This window comes from Cornus florida, unplaced genomic scaffold (assembly GCF_030987335.1).
Source record: "Cornus florida cultivar Cherokee Brave unplaced genomic scaffold, ASM3098733v1 CherokeeBrave_3.0.0_Hap2_Chr05, whole genome shotgun sequence".
Lineage (NCBI taxonomy): Eukaryota > Viridiplantae > Streptophyta > Magnoliopsida > Cornales > Cornaceae > Cornus > Cornus florida.
Window position 1 is genome coordinate 106,025,133 of NW_026775575.1, and position 18,491 is coordinate 106,043,623.

Consider the following 18,491-nt stretch of genomic DNA (forward strand, 5'->3'; position numbering starts at 1 on the left):
TTCTTATCAAATATTTATATTGAAAGGTTCAAGTCAAATTTCTTCTGGAAGAAAAAAAAGTAAAATTTTTTCTCTTAGCGTCAAAGAAGTTTACTCATTTCATTTGGTTTAATTATTTTTATTTGTGTAGTGTGTTATTATTTCTTATTTGTGTTACTAAAAGTATATTTTTTTCCAAAAATTTTCATCATGCAATTTTAAATTTTAATCACGAATATATTTAAAAATATATTCAAATCAATAAGTGTATCAAATATATTTAGCACACCAAGAGATATCCTTATAATACCAATGGAAAAAATTATATTTAAAAACACAAATATTAATATGTTGTATGCTTTTAGTTCGTTGCAATAATTTTACCATTGCATGCTTTTATTTTCATAGAAACCAGCGCCTCATCTTATTTGCTCAACATTGTTAAAGGTTCACTTAATCGTCATTCTTAACATTAACTATTATGATTCCTCTTTTATTAATTAATAAAGTGGATCTCATTTTTGTTTTTGTATTTTTTTATGACGGATGTAAGAAAGGCATATCAAAATATTTACATTTTTTTAATTAAGTGACAAATTATGTTTTATTTACTCACGTGCATTGCACGTACACATTGACTAGTATATATATATTGGGACTGTGCTTTCTAACTTGAAATCTTGACTCGGTCCCTAGTTATTACAACTATTCTAATTGAAACATGTATTTGATTATATAGTGGAAAAACTTAACTTTATTGGATTTAATCTCTCACAATAGATTATTTTATTTATTTAATTTTTTAGCAATTTATTGATCATTTGCCTTTCCACTAAAGTTCTTGGACAGTGGCAAATTATAGTGTTGGAGTTTACAATAAAATTGATCTTCCATTCCCTTCTCATTCGGAAAAAATGGCAATTCCTTCCAAGCAATGCAATATATATATATATATATATAATCTTGTGGAAAGGGTATGTGTATATATAAGGGCAAGAGGTTTGATGTTTTCGTGAATTAAATGATTCCAAATTATCTAATTAAAGATATTTTCTGAATGAATTAATTAATTTAAAAAAATAATTAAGTATTCTAAAATACATGTTTGAAGATTATTTTGGACATGTATAATGATTATCTTAATTCAACGAAAGTAAAAAAATAAAATTTTAAAATAGATCATTGTGTTATTTTGAGTTCCTAATTCAATATAAGTGACTAAGTGTAATTTTCCTTAAAATTAATGACAAAAATAAAACTCTTCTACTACAACTATTTTATTGACACCCTATTTAATAGAAATATAATGGCATTATGGTGATTGTTGAAGAAAGCATGGGGCATGAGTTAGTGAGTAGCTGGTTCCAAAATCATGGTCGCCGAATCAGCAAAAGTCACCAAAGCTGAGGCCGTTGAACGCGTTGAGGCCCTGCCACGTAGACACTAGTTTTGGTGTGTCAGTCAGTGTCCAAGTATTGTAAAAATGAATCGAGTTCAATGTACTACCACTTATATGTCTGCATTTTGATTTGACGGAGTCATGGACCTCTCGATTCCCTACAACGCCTCTGCACGATCCACGATAACGCACCCCCGCTCGTTTTGCCACATCTGTTATACTTTTTAGGCTGACCACCACAAACTCATTGCCGGCCGTCCATTTCACTCTACATACGCCAACGGATGATGATCTCCTGGTGGGCCATCCATCCAGTTGGCTGGCAACTGTAACGTTGTGGACTTTTTTTTTTTTTTTTTTTTTTTTTTTTTTTTTTTTAAAGATTCAGTCTTGAGACACGCCATTTGCCATAGGCCAGTGCCGTAAATGAATTTTTTTCATATTCAATTCCACTACTTATTTTATTTTTTTAAATGTATTATTTAATTCTATTTAAAAATAACTAGCGGATTCTGTTTAATTGTTGAATAAAAATTGCAACTAAACTCTTACAAATTTTATATTTTTGTAATATATAGTATTTCCTTTATTAGCACCAAAAATAGCAATATTTGCTTATATTTGTAAAAACAAATATGCAAATTATTATCCTTGGCCTTTTACTTTAACCCAAAATAGTAGTATAACATCAAACCCACTGTGATATCATGCATTATTTGTGGAGTAAATATTTAATGTGTCAAGTGCAGTGCACTGGGCATTTTGTATACCAATTTGTTATATTTACATATTTAAACTCATCTCATGCAATCTTTATTTTTTTTTAAATTCCTCAATGGATTCTTTTAAGGAAGCATGATACATTTGCTGCACAAACGTCCAAAACGGTTGAGACATTTAAGTAGAAGGTTCAGGAATTGGATAATGGTCGGCCCACATTAGTGGCTTCACATGACTGAGATAACTGATACAGTAGTTGTAGTTCTGTTCTCTCCCTATAAAATATATTATTTTCCTCCCAAAAAAAAATTGTCGCTAACGAAGAACCGTGTCAGTTCAATTTATGAGGATCATAATTTTTTAAAAATGACATTTTGTATGAAATGGAAGAAATATTATTATTAGCGTACACACTTATATGTGTCATGTGCGTATATATTTATTTATATAATTAATACCCAACCTAGTCACAATTAACGGTGACATCTGAAAAAAAAAAAAAAATTCTAACCCATCTGATTATAAAATGTTTTATGCTGCTCAGAGCCTCAGATCCAATACGGACAAAATACAAATCAATAATTTATAACTTATACATATTTCTCTATTAAACGGTTAAAAGAGTTAGTTGAGGTGGAGGGGCAGTTTTAAATGTAGGTATTTTACTCGTGGAGGGCGAAAAGAAAAAAACAAAGAGAGAAAAAAACAACGAGGGAAAAGAAAAAAATTTATTAAATCTTTAATAAATTTTAAAAAATCGATTCAATCAAGTGATTAAATGTAGGAACGAGTTTTGCTAGCAACAGTTGTTAACGGAATTGTTACTCGACAGTAGGCCCATTATGATTGGTAGATGGAGTGGTTTTGGACATTTAAAAATAAGAAAATAAGGAGAAAAATGATAGTGTTTAAGTAGTATTTTTTTGATTTTGAAATTATCCTCAATAATTAAAAGGATAAAATTATTATTACACTTATATCTCATCTATTTAAAAGGGTATCATAATAATTTAAGTGTTGTCATTTATTTTGTAGAGAATCCTAGAGAGAGAGAGAGAAAATTAAGTGTGGCTCCTCGACACTTAGCCCAATAAGTTCAAAAGACAACCACTTGGGTGTTAGATAAAAGAGCCCATCTTTGCTTTCAAAGCTAAATCGAATGAAGGGGTCCAAAAATTACGTGGGCACTATATTCTGAACTCAAAGCCCATGGGCCTTGGCATAGGTTATGAAGGTTTGCCTAAGATATGACAATAAAAATTTTGGGATGACAATTTACCCATCTTGTTTATCTTGACAATTCTTATAATAATCGTGTCAAAGACTATCAACATGAACACAATTTTTTTACTAAACGGGTTATATGGGTCACCTGTTTAATCCGTTTAATTTAAATGGGTCATGTAATTAATTATTAATTTAAGTAAAAATAAAATAAAAATACAATGAAAAAATTGAGATAACAAAAATAAAATTCATGAAAATTATAATAATTTAGATAATAGAATTGCCAAAAAAAAATACCAAATACAATACCCATATTGAATTTATATTGAAATAATAAAAATGTGCATAGAATTGAGTTAAAATAGGGCACGAGTTAATCGGGTTGACCTAAAACGATCTGACACAATTAATTAAAGGGGTCAAATTAATTAGGTTAAACGAGTTGAGCTTCAACACATGAACACGGCATAATTAACTAAATAGATTGACACGATTATGACAAGAAGGGGATGAGTTGGCGTATTTCTAAATTTGCGCGTGAAGGATGCCATTATTAAAGTCATTCCAAATTCGCCAACCTCTTGTCTGTTCATATTGAATATAATTTTATCACTTTTACGTTTTGTTTGTCTCGTTTAACCGATAAAAAATTATAATAACATAAAAAGAAGGAAAAAAGATTACTTAGACATAATTCATTATTTAAGTATTGATTAAACAACCCATGTGAAGATTTGAGCCATAGATTGTAATTAAACTTCTTATGAAGGAAATTAATCCTCATAAGAGGTCAGACTACTAAATTTCCAATGCAGGAAAAGGGTTCTAGTTCAGGAAATTATGATAAGACAGGAATGAGCAATGTCTGTCACACACAAAATAAAAATAATAATAATAATAAAAAAAATACAAGTACAAGTGTCAATAAAGCATGAGAAAGGATCATGTGGACCACATTAAATTAGGTGAAGTGATTGTGGTACATTGCATTTATTAATGATACATGACTCAGTAACTTAACCAAACCATGATTTTTGGAAGGCGAAATCCCAATTATTTTATTTTCAGTAGCTAACTAATCAGTTTCTTAAACATTATCTCATATAATTGGTAGGCCCAAATGCCACTCCTTTGCACCCTATTAAAGTGAACTATAATCATTCCCACTTTTCAAAATCTGCTTAGGTCTTCTTTCAAAATGATTTGTATTATAATTATATATTACTTTTGAAGTTATCTACCCATCCATCCAAGCAAAAGTGACTAATCTCTTCACATCAATATGGTGAAATGATTTGCATCAATCAATACAACACACTAGTACTACTCATTGTCTCTCTCAACGCCTCTCTCTCTCTCTGTACATACATACATACATATATATGTGGGTGTGTGTGTCTGTCTCTGTCTATGTCTATGTCTATGTCTATGTCTCTCTACGAATATGATTCATACGAACACGTAGAATAACAATTCAAAGTTCAAGCCACTTTGCAATACTGTATTTATAATAGAATGAATCTAATTGAAAGACCACGACCTTGTTTGTTTAGAAGCTTATACATTACTAGTACATTTTATTTTTGAGAAAATTCCAATTAGTATTATTTGTCCAATTGCCAAAAGGTTTAGCCGTAAAAATATTGGATCTAATAATATATGTCAAGTGCTAACACCCTCTCCCACATGCATCCCATCTTGAAAACAGATCAAATCAAGATCACAATAAGTGCAAACATGCACATCAAACTTCAACTCAAGAAATTTCAAATCAAAGGAGTTGCTTGGTTAAGTTATTTTTTAAAAAAATAATAAAATTATTACAAACAACTTAACCAAGCAAGTTCTTTGATTTGAAATTTCTTGAGTTGAAGTTTGACGTGCATGTTTAAATTTAAAAAATAAAAAATTATATAAAAAATTATTTAGTTGACTGGTTTTTAAAATATATTTTTGATAACTCGGTTGAAAAAAATGCATGTTTTCATATAATTACTGTCTTTTACCAAGTACGCCTAATCATGCAAGTGCCGGATTTATTTCTGAATCCAAAAGCTCGCGTTCAAACCTTGCACCCCCGTCCTCCCCTCTAACTACTAATCTCCCTCTAACCACTAACCGTACTCTAACAATCTTGCCATTAAAAATAAATAAATAAAATAAAGAATCCAAGAAGTAGGCCTAAGCATTCATACATTGTCCCAAAGCTTAAACTGTTAAAGAATGAGCCTTGTCAAGCTATGTCAAGCTCTAGCATTATTTATTTAAACATTTATATATATTTATATATATCACACATATATGAGTTGGAAGATCATGATAAAAAAGTACAAAAATCTACACTATGCAATGTGAAAAATATAAAGGCCCACTAACAGACATGTGGTTTAGCGGTATCAGGACCCTACTTTTCAAAAGGAGGTTAGGAGTTCGAGCCTTCATAGAGGCATGTGTGTGTAAGTACTAACTAGGAAAAAATATATATATAAAGGCCCTGCCTGTATTAGAACTCTCAAAACAATTTTCTATTGTGAGAGTTACAAAAATCCAAAAACAGTCTTTTAAGAATTCAGATAACAGAAAATTGTTCTCAAAGAATAATCTTTTATAGTTCATTGAAAATAAGCATTTTTATAACTGAGTTTTCAGAAAATAGTTTTCTAAAAATTGAACCAAGTAGAAATTTTTATACTATTTTCTGTTTTCGTTGTTAATAGTATTATCTTTTTTAGTTCTTTAAAAACTATTTTTGAAAACTCTCTTGAGAGTTACAAATTAAGTAAGGCCAAAGTAACTAGAGACTAAGATGTCTGAAAAGTGGGATTCCCTTGGGACCATAGTCACAAATTTAATTATGATTTGTTCTAAATTACATCATTAATGTCATGTCCACAATCAAACATAGCATTATTTAGTAAGAATCATAATAATGTTTTTGTAATTGATGCTCTCATTTTAGATAGATTAACAATATGAAAACTGTTTGTAGTTAATTTAATGGCTTTGAGCAACTATATTTCTCTATTTATACACGCATCTATGCTGTATTCTCGAAAAGTAAGTCCTCTGTTCTTTAATTTCTCTTTCCTTTTATTTACCCAAAAAAAATAAAAAAATAAAAAAAGATAATAGTATTAACAATAAACCTACAGGATTAAGTATAACTTTGAGGACTGCTTGATATTTGATTCAGTTGGCAAAAATTATGAAAAAGATCAGTTTATAATTAGATTGTAATTAAGGGATATAAACCTTGTGTTAATTAAATATAAAATAATGGTCAGGGTCTTATCATGAAGATGTTAAAGGATCAACAACCGATTGGATTGAATGACGGTTACATGTGGATTCTCTGTGTCCAGAAAAACAGCCTTTCCAATAAAGCAAAAAACATAATTTAGTTGAAAGTACTACAAGAATTCCAATATGTTGGACTTAAATCATAAACCAATATTATATTTTGTCTTTCACTTTGTATAGTTTGATTTGGCAACCAAGAGGCCCTCAAATGATTCATTTTGATTTGCTCCTACATTCAATAAATTAGGAGCTAGCTGATGGAAATAATAATGAAAAAACTAAAAGAAAGGCAAACCCGAAATGTTCTTTCGTTTCTTGTTTTGAACTATTCATCTACGAGACATAATATTAGAAGGCTCAAATTCTTGATCTTTCTTTAAAAAGTAAGGATCTGGTACCGCTATGCTACTGACCTATTGATAACAACCTTACTGTTTTCTCTAGTCTCACCCTTAATAATGAAAAAACTCTGAATTAATTTTAATGAGGTTGATTATATGTAATTGGATTCCTGCAATGAAGCTTATTTTACTCACTAAATGAAGTTTATTTGAACCAATATATTTTGAGGATGGTTTTACTCGGTGCAAAAAATTTTATATGATTTTTATGACGTTTTTACATCTTCGTAACCAAACTAAATGATGAAGCCAAAAGTTATGAACGTTCACAAGAGAATTTTGAATTCACAAAGTTAGAAGAGATTTAATTACCCAAAAAAAAGAGATTTGCAAATAAATTAGATAATATTACAAGTCCTAAATTATAAGAAAACTATAAAAAAAACATTATAAGGAAACATAAATATCAAAACAAAACTAACACAAAAAATAAATCTAAAAATCAACTTTTTTTCAAAAATTAAGAAAAAGTAGAATTAGAAATCTAATCACTTAAAGCTACTAAATATAAAAATTAAGAACATTTCTAATTCGTTTAAGCCGGAAGAAAATGTCGAAATAATCAACAAGCTCCTATAAGTCAGAAAAAACGGCTAAAAACTACTAAATATAAAAATTAAAAACATTCCGAGTCCATTTAGATCGACCACAAATGAAAAATCTCAAAATAACCAACAGGTCTCTTATAACTAAAAAAAAAGAGGGGATTTTAAGGTCTTAAATGATGGATTTTGGCCAAAAAAAACAACGCATAGCACTTGATCCGTTTTCACTCCAAAAAATGTTCTTTCGGGTAAAAAATGGACAATTCAGCATTGCCCACAAAAACGTGTCTATATAGCCTTCGACAAATTTTTTATTTTTTGGAATGTTAAGCAAATTGTATAGATATGCAAAGTAATTACAGAGGTCTCCAGCTTGGGCTGGAGAACAAAGCCATTGGCCCAATAAGTGTGCATTGCATAGACATGTTCTTCATGTGTGTGTGTGTGTGTGTGTGAATGATAATATAGCATTTTAATGACCTTACACAGGCCTAGCTTTTTTTCTTTTTTCCCGGTATGTCAGAGGCCTAACTTATATGCAAATTAAGAATATATAATAGAATTGATTGGTAAATTAACCATTACATCTCTCGACTTTGTTCTTCTCAAGAACTTAATTCAACTTAATTATCCTGATTTTACATGCATGTAAGTCAACAGTGGCCGGTGTTCCAAACAAAATCAATGTTAGTTTACATTTGATTAATTAATGGCCAGGCAGATTAGTATATATAATCATTTAACTTTTTCAGCAGATATATAGTGCATAAAATGAGTAATGGTATGAAGAATCTGCTGACGAGGTATCAAATATACCATGATCTGGGAAGCAAATCAAAGGAAAATCCGGGTGAAGAACATATAGATCGAGAAAGATGAAAATAACAAGTGGCAAAGTTAAGTTGTACGTGAAGTTGGTTAATTACGTAATACTACTACAAGTCTACGTAGAAAGTGAAGATGAGTTGAATAGTTTCAATATTATGATATGGTCGATGCAATGTCTTTTTATGGTTAGGTGGAAATATGGGTCCCATTCACTGCTCATGTCGGCGCCAAGCACTCCCAAACCATTTCAACAAGGCCGCTGGAGAGAAGCTACAAGTCCAGTGATTTAATTTGCTGCTAATTACCCATTCCATTATATATATATATATAGAGCGACACACACACACACAAACAGATCAATCACGAGATCGAATACAACTATACAAGAGCTGAAAGAGCAAGAGTAGAATTATTAATTAATTAAGGTAATGGGTGGTCACCACACTTGCTGCAATCAACAGAAAGTGAAGAGAGGGCTTTGGTCACCTGAGGAAGATGAAAAGCTTATTAGATTCATCACCACTCATGGCTATGGCTGTTGGAGTGAAGTTCCTGAGAAAGCTGGTCTTTTTTCTCTCTCTCTATCCATATATGTGTGTGTGTATATGTGTATATATATGGATGTGTCTTAATTTTGTTTTTGTCTGTTGGGTTTTAGGGCTCCAAAGATGCGGCAAGAGTTGTCGCCTGAGATGGATCAACTACTTGAGACCTGATATTAGAAGAGGAAGATTCACTCCTGAGGAGGAGAAGTTGATTATCACCCTTCATGCCGCTGTAGGCAACAGGTATAATATATATATATATATATATTAACTAACTCTATCTCCTCTAGCTCTTCCGGCCATTCCTAATTAATTAATTAATTGAACCCAAATTACTTTTATATTAATATATATTCTATATTATTTGGACGGTATATGTTGCCTAACTCATGGGTATATATATGTACATGTTGTAAAATTGAAGGAAACTTCAATTTGGTCTAAACCATTCATCAGACATAACTACACTTTGCTAGACAAAACAAATGTGACTTTTCAGTTATTAAAATAAAATATTGGTCTGCCTAATCAGTTTATTGTCATAGTACTACACCTACATTCCTTTCTTAGTTAAATGCTAATATATATATATATATATATATATATATTCTTTATGATACTGAAAAGCTAAAGTGCATTAGGTTTACAGTCCCATTTATATATTGTCAGTTCATAAAGTAATTGGTTCCAAGAACACTCTAATTGTAATTTGTAACTAATTAAGTTTTAAATGAGCTAATGTTTCGAGCTCTAACTCTTGAATGCGAAAAATTGTAGATGGGCTCACATTGCTAGCCATTTGCCTGGGAGAACAGACAACGAAATCAAGAACTACTGGAATTCGTGGATCAAAAAGAAGATACGAAAGCCGTCGCCCCCATCAACAACTACTGCTACACCTAGTAATACCAATCAGCATTCCCTATTTGGTACTAGTACTTATGCTGAGAATCAACCAAATTTCTTGAGTCACGATCATCATCTGGCGGCAACGTCAAACCCACCGGTTCAAGATACCCTATTTTCTTCCCCTAGTCCCTTATTCATGTTCGAAACCGGTTCAGTAGTACTTGATGGGATAGATGGTGACCGTGATCATAGAAGGACCGAGCTTTTCCATGAACCGGCAGGGTTGAATTCGGGAACTTGGCATCCTAACCAACAAGAAGTTCAAGCACAAGTACTTCCCCCTCCACCATCTAATTTTACAACAGGTGGTATGAACACCAACTATATGCCGCCATTTTGTAGTATGAATGAGGAAGTAGAGCTTGCTCTGGAATGCTTTCAAAGACAGCAGCAATCAAATGAATGGGTTGATCATCAAGAATCCCAACACTGCCCAAGCTTTCTGTTTTGGGACCAGGGTGAAGGACAAGTACTGAGTGGGCAAGAAATGGCGCCAACCTCATCAAACATTGGAGCTATGCTATCTTCTTACCCTTCATCTTTATGATACATATGTATTAATTTATATCTATCTATCTATTTATATATATGTGATGGTTGTAACTGAAAACAATTTGCTTGTATTTGATTTCTTTTTTGTACTAATGTTTGCACTGGTGAGCTTTTGAAATGAGAGGAAATATAGTAATATATATTTGAGCATGCATGCAATGCTTGTTGGTTTGTGGAAAATTAACACAAGAGGAAAACAATAAATTAATTACGACAAAGAATCAGCAAAGGTTGGTTTGTACTGATGAGATGGTTTTTGTAAGCTAGCTCGTTAGTTAATGCCACTGTGTTTGTCATGGTGTTGATTAATATATGGCCTTTTCTTTTTCTTTTTTCCAATTAATGTCCAACTTTATTGACATTCCCATGTACGTTTTTCAGGCCAGTTGATAGGAAAAGAGGAAAAAAAAATAAAAATAAAAAATTAATAAAAAATAAAAAACATTACTCAATAATGGTCCCACAACATTAGCAATGCGATTTCTTGTTGAAGCTGATAACAGCTTTTCTTACTATTCAATAATTAAGAAAAAATATGGATCACAACTAATCTTTAAATGTCACAATCAGACTCGAGAAAAGGGAGCAACAACAAGCAACATGGCAAGTTGATGAAGCAAAGACGCCATGCATTATGGTGTCAACTGTCAATTCGAGTGAAAATCAACTTAATTTATTAGATGATTCTAGGAATTATATTAAGTCAGATGTATCATCAGAATTCCTAAAGAAGCTTTAGATCATTTTGGAATGATAACCTTAGTTTGAAAAAAAAAAAAATGATTATAAAGGCCAAATGGTTCATATTCATTAAAATATCTGAAACATTAAGGCTCCGTTTGTTTCGATATACAATATTTTTTTTGAAAAATATATTTTTTTCAGGTAAAATATTCTTTTATTTTTACTATGTCGGTATTTGGCAAAGGTCTAGGTTGAAATTGAGGTCGAATCCATCGGGCGGGGGCACGTAAGATAACTTGCCGAAAATTTATGGATAAATTATTTTTGTTAAACTTCAATATTTTTTTCTTCGACAACCAAACACAGAAAATAAAAAAATATTTTCTTGAAAATATTTTACATTCAAACAAACAGAGGTTAAATGAGATGCAGAGATGGTAAGAGCAGTAGTAATATTGGTAATAAAAATAATAATAACAATAGAGGTTAATTATATAAAACTCCTCTAAACTATCAAAAAATTTGCATTACGGCTTGTACTAAATTGAAGTTTTAACAAATTAATAACCACCTTGAAATATTTAAAGAGTTTGCAAAGCACTCCCTTTCATCAAGTTACCTTAAATCAAAGCATTGGTACTTTTTGAAACTCTCCTGGACACATATAATAATCAATAGTAGGATTGTTGGCCCTGTTTACAAGCTTTCAGCAGCAGAAAATGGATCTTCTCCAGCCAAATATCTCTCCTAAGTTTGGTAGGCCACAATCCTATCGTTTAGATCTAGGAGAGAGAATTGGTCCTTAATGTGCAATTTTGTTATAGTTAGAGGCTTCATGCAATTTTCCTCATTGATTTTAGATGGAGTTTAGCATGCATGATGCTTTCTTGCCTAATATTTCAGAGATCTCTCTGGCTCCCATCACTTTAAAGAAATAGCGGAAGAGATGCATAAGAGTTATGAAAGAATCAGGATCCCCTGCTTTGCGGAGGGGATAATGTGTCCATGTGCTGATCCTGCATCGGTGTTGTTTTGGTGCACATGCAGAGAGATTAACTCGGGTTTTATGTTAAGACTTCACACTGTGCATTAAAATGATATTGTTGAATCAGGATTCCCGCTTGCGGAGGGAACAATGTGTCCACGTGCAGTATCGGTGTTGCTTTAGTGCATATGCATACAAGGGCAGAGCCAGTGTGTGTCCAAAGGAGGCACATGCCCCTCCTGGCCTGGTCCTGCCTACTATAAAATATATAAATTTTTATTTTAATTTATACATTTATAAGAAAATTTATATATATTGCCCCCCTAAAATTTTAAATTTCTAAAATTATCTTCTAAATTTTTCTTTCCTTTTTCTTTTGCTCTTAATATTCCATTGATTTCCTTAAAAAAAAGTTAAATTTTTCTTCTTTACTCCAACTTTAATTTTTTTTTTTTTTTTCTTTCCTTTCAAATTTTTTTTTTTTTTTTTTTCTTATTAATTTTTTTTGGGTCCCCTACTTCTTAACATTCTTCTTTTTGCACTTAAGAATGATGTATATGGTATATAATTTTTTTTTTTTTTTGGTTCTTATTTAAATTATAAATATATATTTTTTTACATTGAGCCCCCTTTGAATTAAAATCCTAACTCCACCCTGCATGCAGAGAGATTAACGTGGATTTTATATTAAGACTCCACACTGTGCATCAAAATGATACTGTTGAATCTCTTCTACACATTTGGTGAAGGGAAAATCTTATTGCAGTTGAGAAAACCTCGATGCTTCAAGATCCTAGTTTCTGATCCCTCCCGCCAACCCAAAAAAAAGAAAAAAAAGAAAAAGAAAAAAAGAAAGGGTTTCCAGTTTAGATTTTGTTGGGAAGGAAAACAAATTAATCAATAAAAATCTTAACAGAATTTCATTAGAATACATACAAGTATGTCTGTATCTATTGTTCCATAATGTGAGATGCCAAAGCAATCGTATTTAGTCAAAAAGAAGAGGTTGAAAGGAGGATCACATGTTTCTTAAATGTGATATAACACAAGCCTGCCTTTCAAAATGGTCCCCAACCTAGCTAGGTTCATAACCCTGACCTATTTATTCTTTCAAGTGTTCTTTACTATCATAATTTGATTAATTACTAATCTGGTTGGTGGCCCCACATAATACTTACTTAAAAACCTAATCCTCCTAGTGCGTCTTACCGACACTTATAAAGTCTCGATCTTGAGTCCTCATAAGCCCCAACATTCCCATTGAACCTAGCAACAATGCTGTACATAACTTCAAAAATTTTAAATTCGATAATCTGAATCATAGTGTCTTTGTTTCCCAACACTAGATTTTTGTAATCAGTGTTAATTATGCTACACATGGGAATAATGGAAATCAATTGATCATACATATGACTTAATTGCCCTAATCAGAGCATTATGATTTTTCAAGCGTCACCAAGATTTCATCCCATAATTGTCACAGATTGTCAATATTTTGTGTCTTTTTCTTAGTTTTTCTGGAGTGGGTTCCTTCTCTTGGTCAAAACAAATTATTTAAAAGCAAAGATACAGTGCCAGTTACTTTTTCCATCACGTGTCACTACTAAATTTTAAAAAAGTCTCTAGAATAAATCCACAATCCATTAATGCAAAGTGATAAGATTAGTGACCACCTAATCAATGATAGTGCAACATGTTTGTGTAATGATGTTCATACACGCCATGGCCATTCGTGTACATATATGCATATATGTAATTATATATGTGAGGTTGTGTTGTCTAATGATGCTCATACATTGCAGCAATTGCATGTGTTGGGTTTTTCTTTATAGTTTCTAAGGTAAAGAAACTGCAGTGCAAATATGAGTGATCATAGCTATGATAACAGAAGACCAAATTAGTGTTGGTTTTTTCTTATGCAACAAAAGATACAATGGACTAGTTTACGATTCTGAGTGAATAACAAAAAAATAAAAAATAAAAATTGGTCACGAAGTGTAGCAGTTTAGATAGTTTAGACCGTCAACTGTAACCGTACTCTTTCAAAGGCTGACATCATGAGGTAAGCCTAACAGCTTTAGACGGAACTGGAACTCAAATAATATATACTCCGTATATGCTACAAGTAAAATAAAAATACTGAAAATATAGGATATATTTAATATACAGAAAACATAGCAATATATTAATGAGCTGTCCTCTAATTACTTTGTACATGAAGCCTAGGTGATTCCATACTTTGTTATGCAAACCTCTGTCTTTAGCAATGCAGGGGAGCAATTCTCATATTAATTTGTGACGGAAAAGGATGTCTTTCCCTTTCAAAGTGTTCAAATCAACAATTGACACATCAGTGGATAATAATACTGATTCAGGGTTTTTATCATTTTCCATTTCTTTTAAGCAATTGCCCCAACATTATTAGAGCTGCCTGTGCATGAAGCTTAAATAGTTGTCTTAAACCAGGAAAGATAATCATTCATTAAAAAGGCTATTCATATAAATTCAAATATTGCTTCTCAAGGAAACAATTAAAAGTGATGTTGATGAGTACATATAGTTTCTGCCTCATAAGTATTTTCCAGAAGAACACGTCTGAACTTCAAGCTGATCAATTGGCAGGCTGTCTGTTGGAAAATTACATGCTGCAATCTTCTCTGGTCCTTGGTCTGGCAACAGGTCACATGGCTGAGGAATCACACCACTCGAAATCCCTGCAATATCAGTGCAAGTCCACGGAGCTTTTTTCGACATCTTTGCCAATTCAATTGTGACATTAGATAGGCAAATCCCGGTGAATGGATCCCCGGAAATTCCCTCCAACCTAGCTGCCATTGTCACATTCTTAGCAACCACGTCGCGGTAATTGATATTCTGGATCACTGGAATTGCGTTTGGATCATAGTTGTTATCAGCATGGGAGCCATAATTTCCTGTCATCCAAAAAGCCCATTTCATGGTTTCCATGGTCATCCCTCTCAAGTAAATGTCCTTCACATACCCTCCCCTTCCTACTGCTGTTTTGATCCTAACTCCTGATTCTGTATTGATGGCTACAATGTCCTCGGCCCTAACATCTTCGATCCCACCAGACATTTCACTGCCAAGAGCAATCACTGCGCTAAATGGAGAAATGCACGTGAGCCGTCTAATTACAAGCTGTTTGGTTGGCATCCCAAAAGCAATACCATATTCATCCCAACCACTTTTAACGGCTACACAATCGTCTCCAGAGACAATGTAGCAGTCCTCAATCCGAGTATTCAAGCAAGAGTCTGAACATCATACATAACATAAAAGTAAATAGTTAGAACAATGCTTCTAGCATGTTAGACATATTTGATACTCGACAAACTTATGTCTGAATTGAGTTCATTTGTGCTTAATTAACCTTGTAGGCTTGTGAGAACATTTAAATTCCAATGTGGTTACCTGGATTAATCCCATCAGTGTTTGGAGATGTGACTGGTGCTAGAATTGTAATGCCTTGAACAACAACATTTCTGCAATTTGTATATAGAATCAAATTGTGTTTATCAGTGCTGCTTGTAACATGAGGAAGTATATAAATGTTGTAAATGTTAAGTAATTAGTACCAAACAAAACCAACTGATGCAACTTTTAAGATGAGAGACAGAGAGGGAGACCTGCTGTAAACAGGATGCACATTCCATGACGGAGAATTAACCAAAGTGAGATTAGATATCTGGATATTTTCCGAGTACATGATTTCTATCAGGTAAGGACGGGTGTAATTTAGCTCTCCCTTGTGGAACTTTCCCCACCAGAGATCTCCCTGACCATCAATAGTGCCATTTCCCCCTGAAAATCAAATAGAATCCGCGTATATATGCTTGTACTTGATCAGAACATGGTAAGCTTCATTTTTTAAAAATATCAATAGCTCAACTACAAATGTTTGTGCTTGGTAGGTACCTGTTATTACTACGTCAGTGAGGTTGGTTCCAAATATAAGACTGATATACCGTCCACCGGCTGTATCCCTTCCACGGCCATAGGATGGCAGGGGTTCAATCACAGTCCACTCATTCACATCCTATACCAATTTGCAGAAAATGATAAGCAGACATCATTATAAACCCTTAACTCAATCTACACATTAATATTTTCGGACAGAAAAAAATAAATAAATAAATAAATCAACCACTGTCTTATAGTTTGAGTGTTGTCATATTCTCACTTCATGCTCATGGTTCTATTTCTAACTGATGACATCCCCTGTTGAAGGAACCTTTTTTCACTTAAATATGGCTAAAATTCGGGAATGAATCATGGTAGCGAATAAGCCAAGAAGAGAAAGGACAACAAAATAAATAATAATAATATAGAGAAATAATTGATGTGAGTTCAGCAGGATTGAAACCTGAAGCCAAAAATATTATTATGTTACTCGTATATATTAAAATAAGATCCACAAATGTGCTACCACCACTCGTCAAGTTTAGCTCAATTAATTACCTTAAGACCTGTAAACATATCATCAAAGAAAACAAAACTATATGCATTTAAAACCTAGGATCCTTCCAGATTTTATGCACCAAAATAAGTGTCTAGATTTTGATTTTAGAGCTCAACTTGAACATTTTAATCCTGACTATTGGGATAGCAAATTTGAAAGGAAGATTAGATGGTTGTGTAAGGTCCAAGTCACAAGTCACATGATACTTGAGCTACATAAACTCCCTTGGCTTATTCTTTATGGTATGCCACATTTTACCCAAAAAAAAAAAAAGGGGATGTTTATGTCACAGTTTGTTCAATTCTAGGAATTTTAAATCTGACTTTTTATATACTAGTCACAGGCCTACATTTTGTGAGGTGAATGCAACCAGTCCAAACCCTTTTCCAGTACATGCCTCTGCTTCAACTATAAAGTATTAGTGCTAGCATATGAAGACAGTATAATTAGAAGCCATAATACAATTGGAAATTGGTACCGAAGACAGTTGAGTTTGTCAAGTTTTTACACAAAACAGATTAAAACATATGTTAATTGCAATGCAAAACACTCAAAATTGAAAATATGAATGTTGGGAATGTAATTGGACAAACATATTGGTCAATGCCTACATATTTTGTGTACATAGATACACATATTTACATATATGGTAACAGAGTAATTAACAGTTAAAAAGCCATTTGAGTATCAAACCTGAGAAGCAAGAAGAACAGCATCTTTATGGAGAAAAAGTGTGAAATGGCTGGTGACATTGAAGCTCCCTGTCAACCATCTTCCGGCTGGGACAATGAGCTGCGAGCCACCATCTGATTCAAACTGGCTAAGATGATTTATTGCTGCCTTAAACGCCTCTGTGTTCGATGTTATTCCATCACCTACTCCTCCAAAATCCGTCAGCAACGCGCTGTGAGCTCTGCAACTTATAGCCATGTACTCGAAGTTTTCTGGAACACAAGCTTTCTGGCCATCAACACTGCTAATGCTCAGTAAAATCAGCAGAACAAATGCTGAAACCATCTCAATGACCTGTAATATTCGAAAAGGAAACGAAAAAAAATATGTACCCATGAATGGAAACTCCAAATTTTATGTACCTATGTATATTTTGTCTATGTATGTATCAGAATACAAAGTATTCAAGGTTAAGAGGCAATGTTAAAGAACAAACAAAGCTACCAGACAAGTCTTCCACTAATAGAATAGTAGTATAATTCCAAGAAAAAAGATTCTAAATGCAAGAGTTGAGCTTTACTTGAGTTCTTCTGGGACTTCTTGAAAACTCCATTGTAGGTAAGCCAGTTGGGATTTGTTTTGTTGCAGGCACAAAATGGAGTGAGTGCATATCTATATATAGCTAGGCTGCAGTACTATGACAAACTACAACCAGGAGTTTGTATGTATATATATTTATAAAAAAATGTTTTTGTTTTCTGACAATTGTGGATTAGAAGAAATTAAAATAAACTACAGTGAATTCCAAATTGTGTTTGAAAAATTATACCGCATGTGATAACCAAAAACAGAATTTACCTCGCTGTTGAGTTTAAAGTATTAACTATTGATGTTGATCAAAACCTCATCTCATCACTTGTGCACCTATAAACTAGATTAGGAATTGCTATAATTTTTTATGAAGTACTTGAAGGAACATGTGCAAAGGAATTATATATAGAACTTCGCAAATAAGTCATCCATTCTTTTATAGGATGCAATGGATGCAGGGTTATATTTGCATGACATTGATCATTCAAGGTGGTGAGTTTATATATAATTCAGTGATACTTGCTCAATTTTTATAGTATAAAGTCAAGGATTCAAGTTTTACGGGTATAGAGGTGTGCGAGTTTCTCGCCACCATTAAAAAAATAAAACATAAAGCAAAAATTCCTTACCATTATCAGACACGGATACTGGACGGAAACTAGACTACAGATAAC

General features: G+C 32.6%; 2 protein-coding genes across 2 annotated transcripts; one reads left to right on the forward strand and one right to left on the reverse strand.

Annotated features, from left to right (window-relative positions):
* The first annotated feature begins 8,827 nt into the window (after nucleotides 1–8,827).
* LOC132310457 (transcription factor MYB46-like) lies at nucleotides 8,828–10,400 on the forward strand. Its single transcript, XM_059808628.1, has 3 exons — nucleotides 8,828–8,963; nucleotides 9,058–9,187; nucleotides 9,722–10,400. The coding sequence occupies exons 1-3, from the start codon at nucleotides 8,828–8,830 to the stop codon at nucleotides 10,398–10,400; spliced, it is 945 nt and encodes a 314-aa protein (XP_059664611.1).
* A 4,126-nt stretch (nucleotides 10,401–14,526) lies between these two features.
* LOC132308270 (probable polygalacturonase) lies at nucleotides 14,527–17,917 on the reverse strand. Its single transcript, XM_059806303.1, has 6 exons — nucleotides 17,807–17,917; nucleotides 17,248–17,580; nucleotides 16,011–16,131; nucleotides 15,722–15,896; nucleotides 15,507–15,577; nucleotides 14,527–15,349 (listed from the first exon to the last, which is right to left on the reverse strand). Exons 1-6 carry the CDS (start codon nucleotides 17,894–17,896, stop codon nucleotides 14,643–14,645), a joined length of 1,497 nt encoding a protein of 498 aa, XP_059662286.1. The 5' UTR covers nucleotides 17,897–17,917; the 3' UTR covers nucleotides 14,527–14,642.
* Between the last annotated feature and the right edge of the window lie 574 nt (nucleotides 17,918–18,491).

What these genes read in the sequence shown, in the direction of transcription:
- LOC132310457 (XM_059808628.1), top strand. Translation starts at nt 8,828, where the DNA reads ATGGGTGGTCACCACACTTGCTGCAATCAACAGAAAGTGAAGAGAGGG. An exon ending in TGAAGTTCCTGAGAAAGCTG is followed by an intron (nt 8,964 to 9,057) that starts GTCTTTTTTCTC and finishes GTTGGGTTTTAG; the next exon opens with GGCTCCAAAGATGCGGCAAG. An exon ending in CATGCCGCTGTAGGCAACAG is followed by an intron (nt 9,188 to 9,721) that starts GTATAATATATA and finishes GAAAAATTGTAG; the next exon opens with ATGGGCTCACATTGCTAGCC.
- LOC132308270 (XM_059806303.1), bottom strand. Translation starts at nt 17,896, where the DNA reads ATGCACTCACTCCATTTTGTGCCTGCAACAAAACAAATCCCAACTGGC. An exon ending in GAAGTCCCAGAAGAACTCAA is followed by an intron (nt 17,581 to 17,806) that starts GTAAAGCTCAAC and finishes CGAATATTACAG; the next exon opens with GTCATTGAGATGGTTTCAGC. An exon ending in CTGTTCTTCTTGCTTCTCAG is followed by an intron (nt 16,132 to 17,247) that starts GTTTGATACTCA and finishes AAATTGGTATAG; the next exon opens with GATGTGAATGAGTGGACTGT.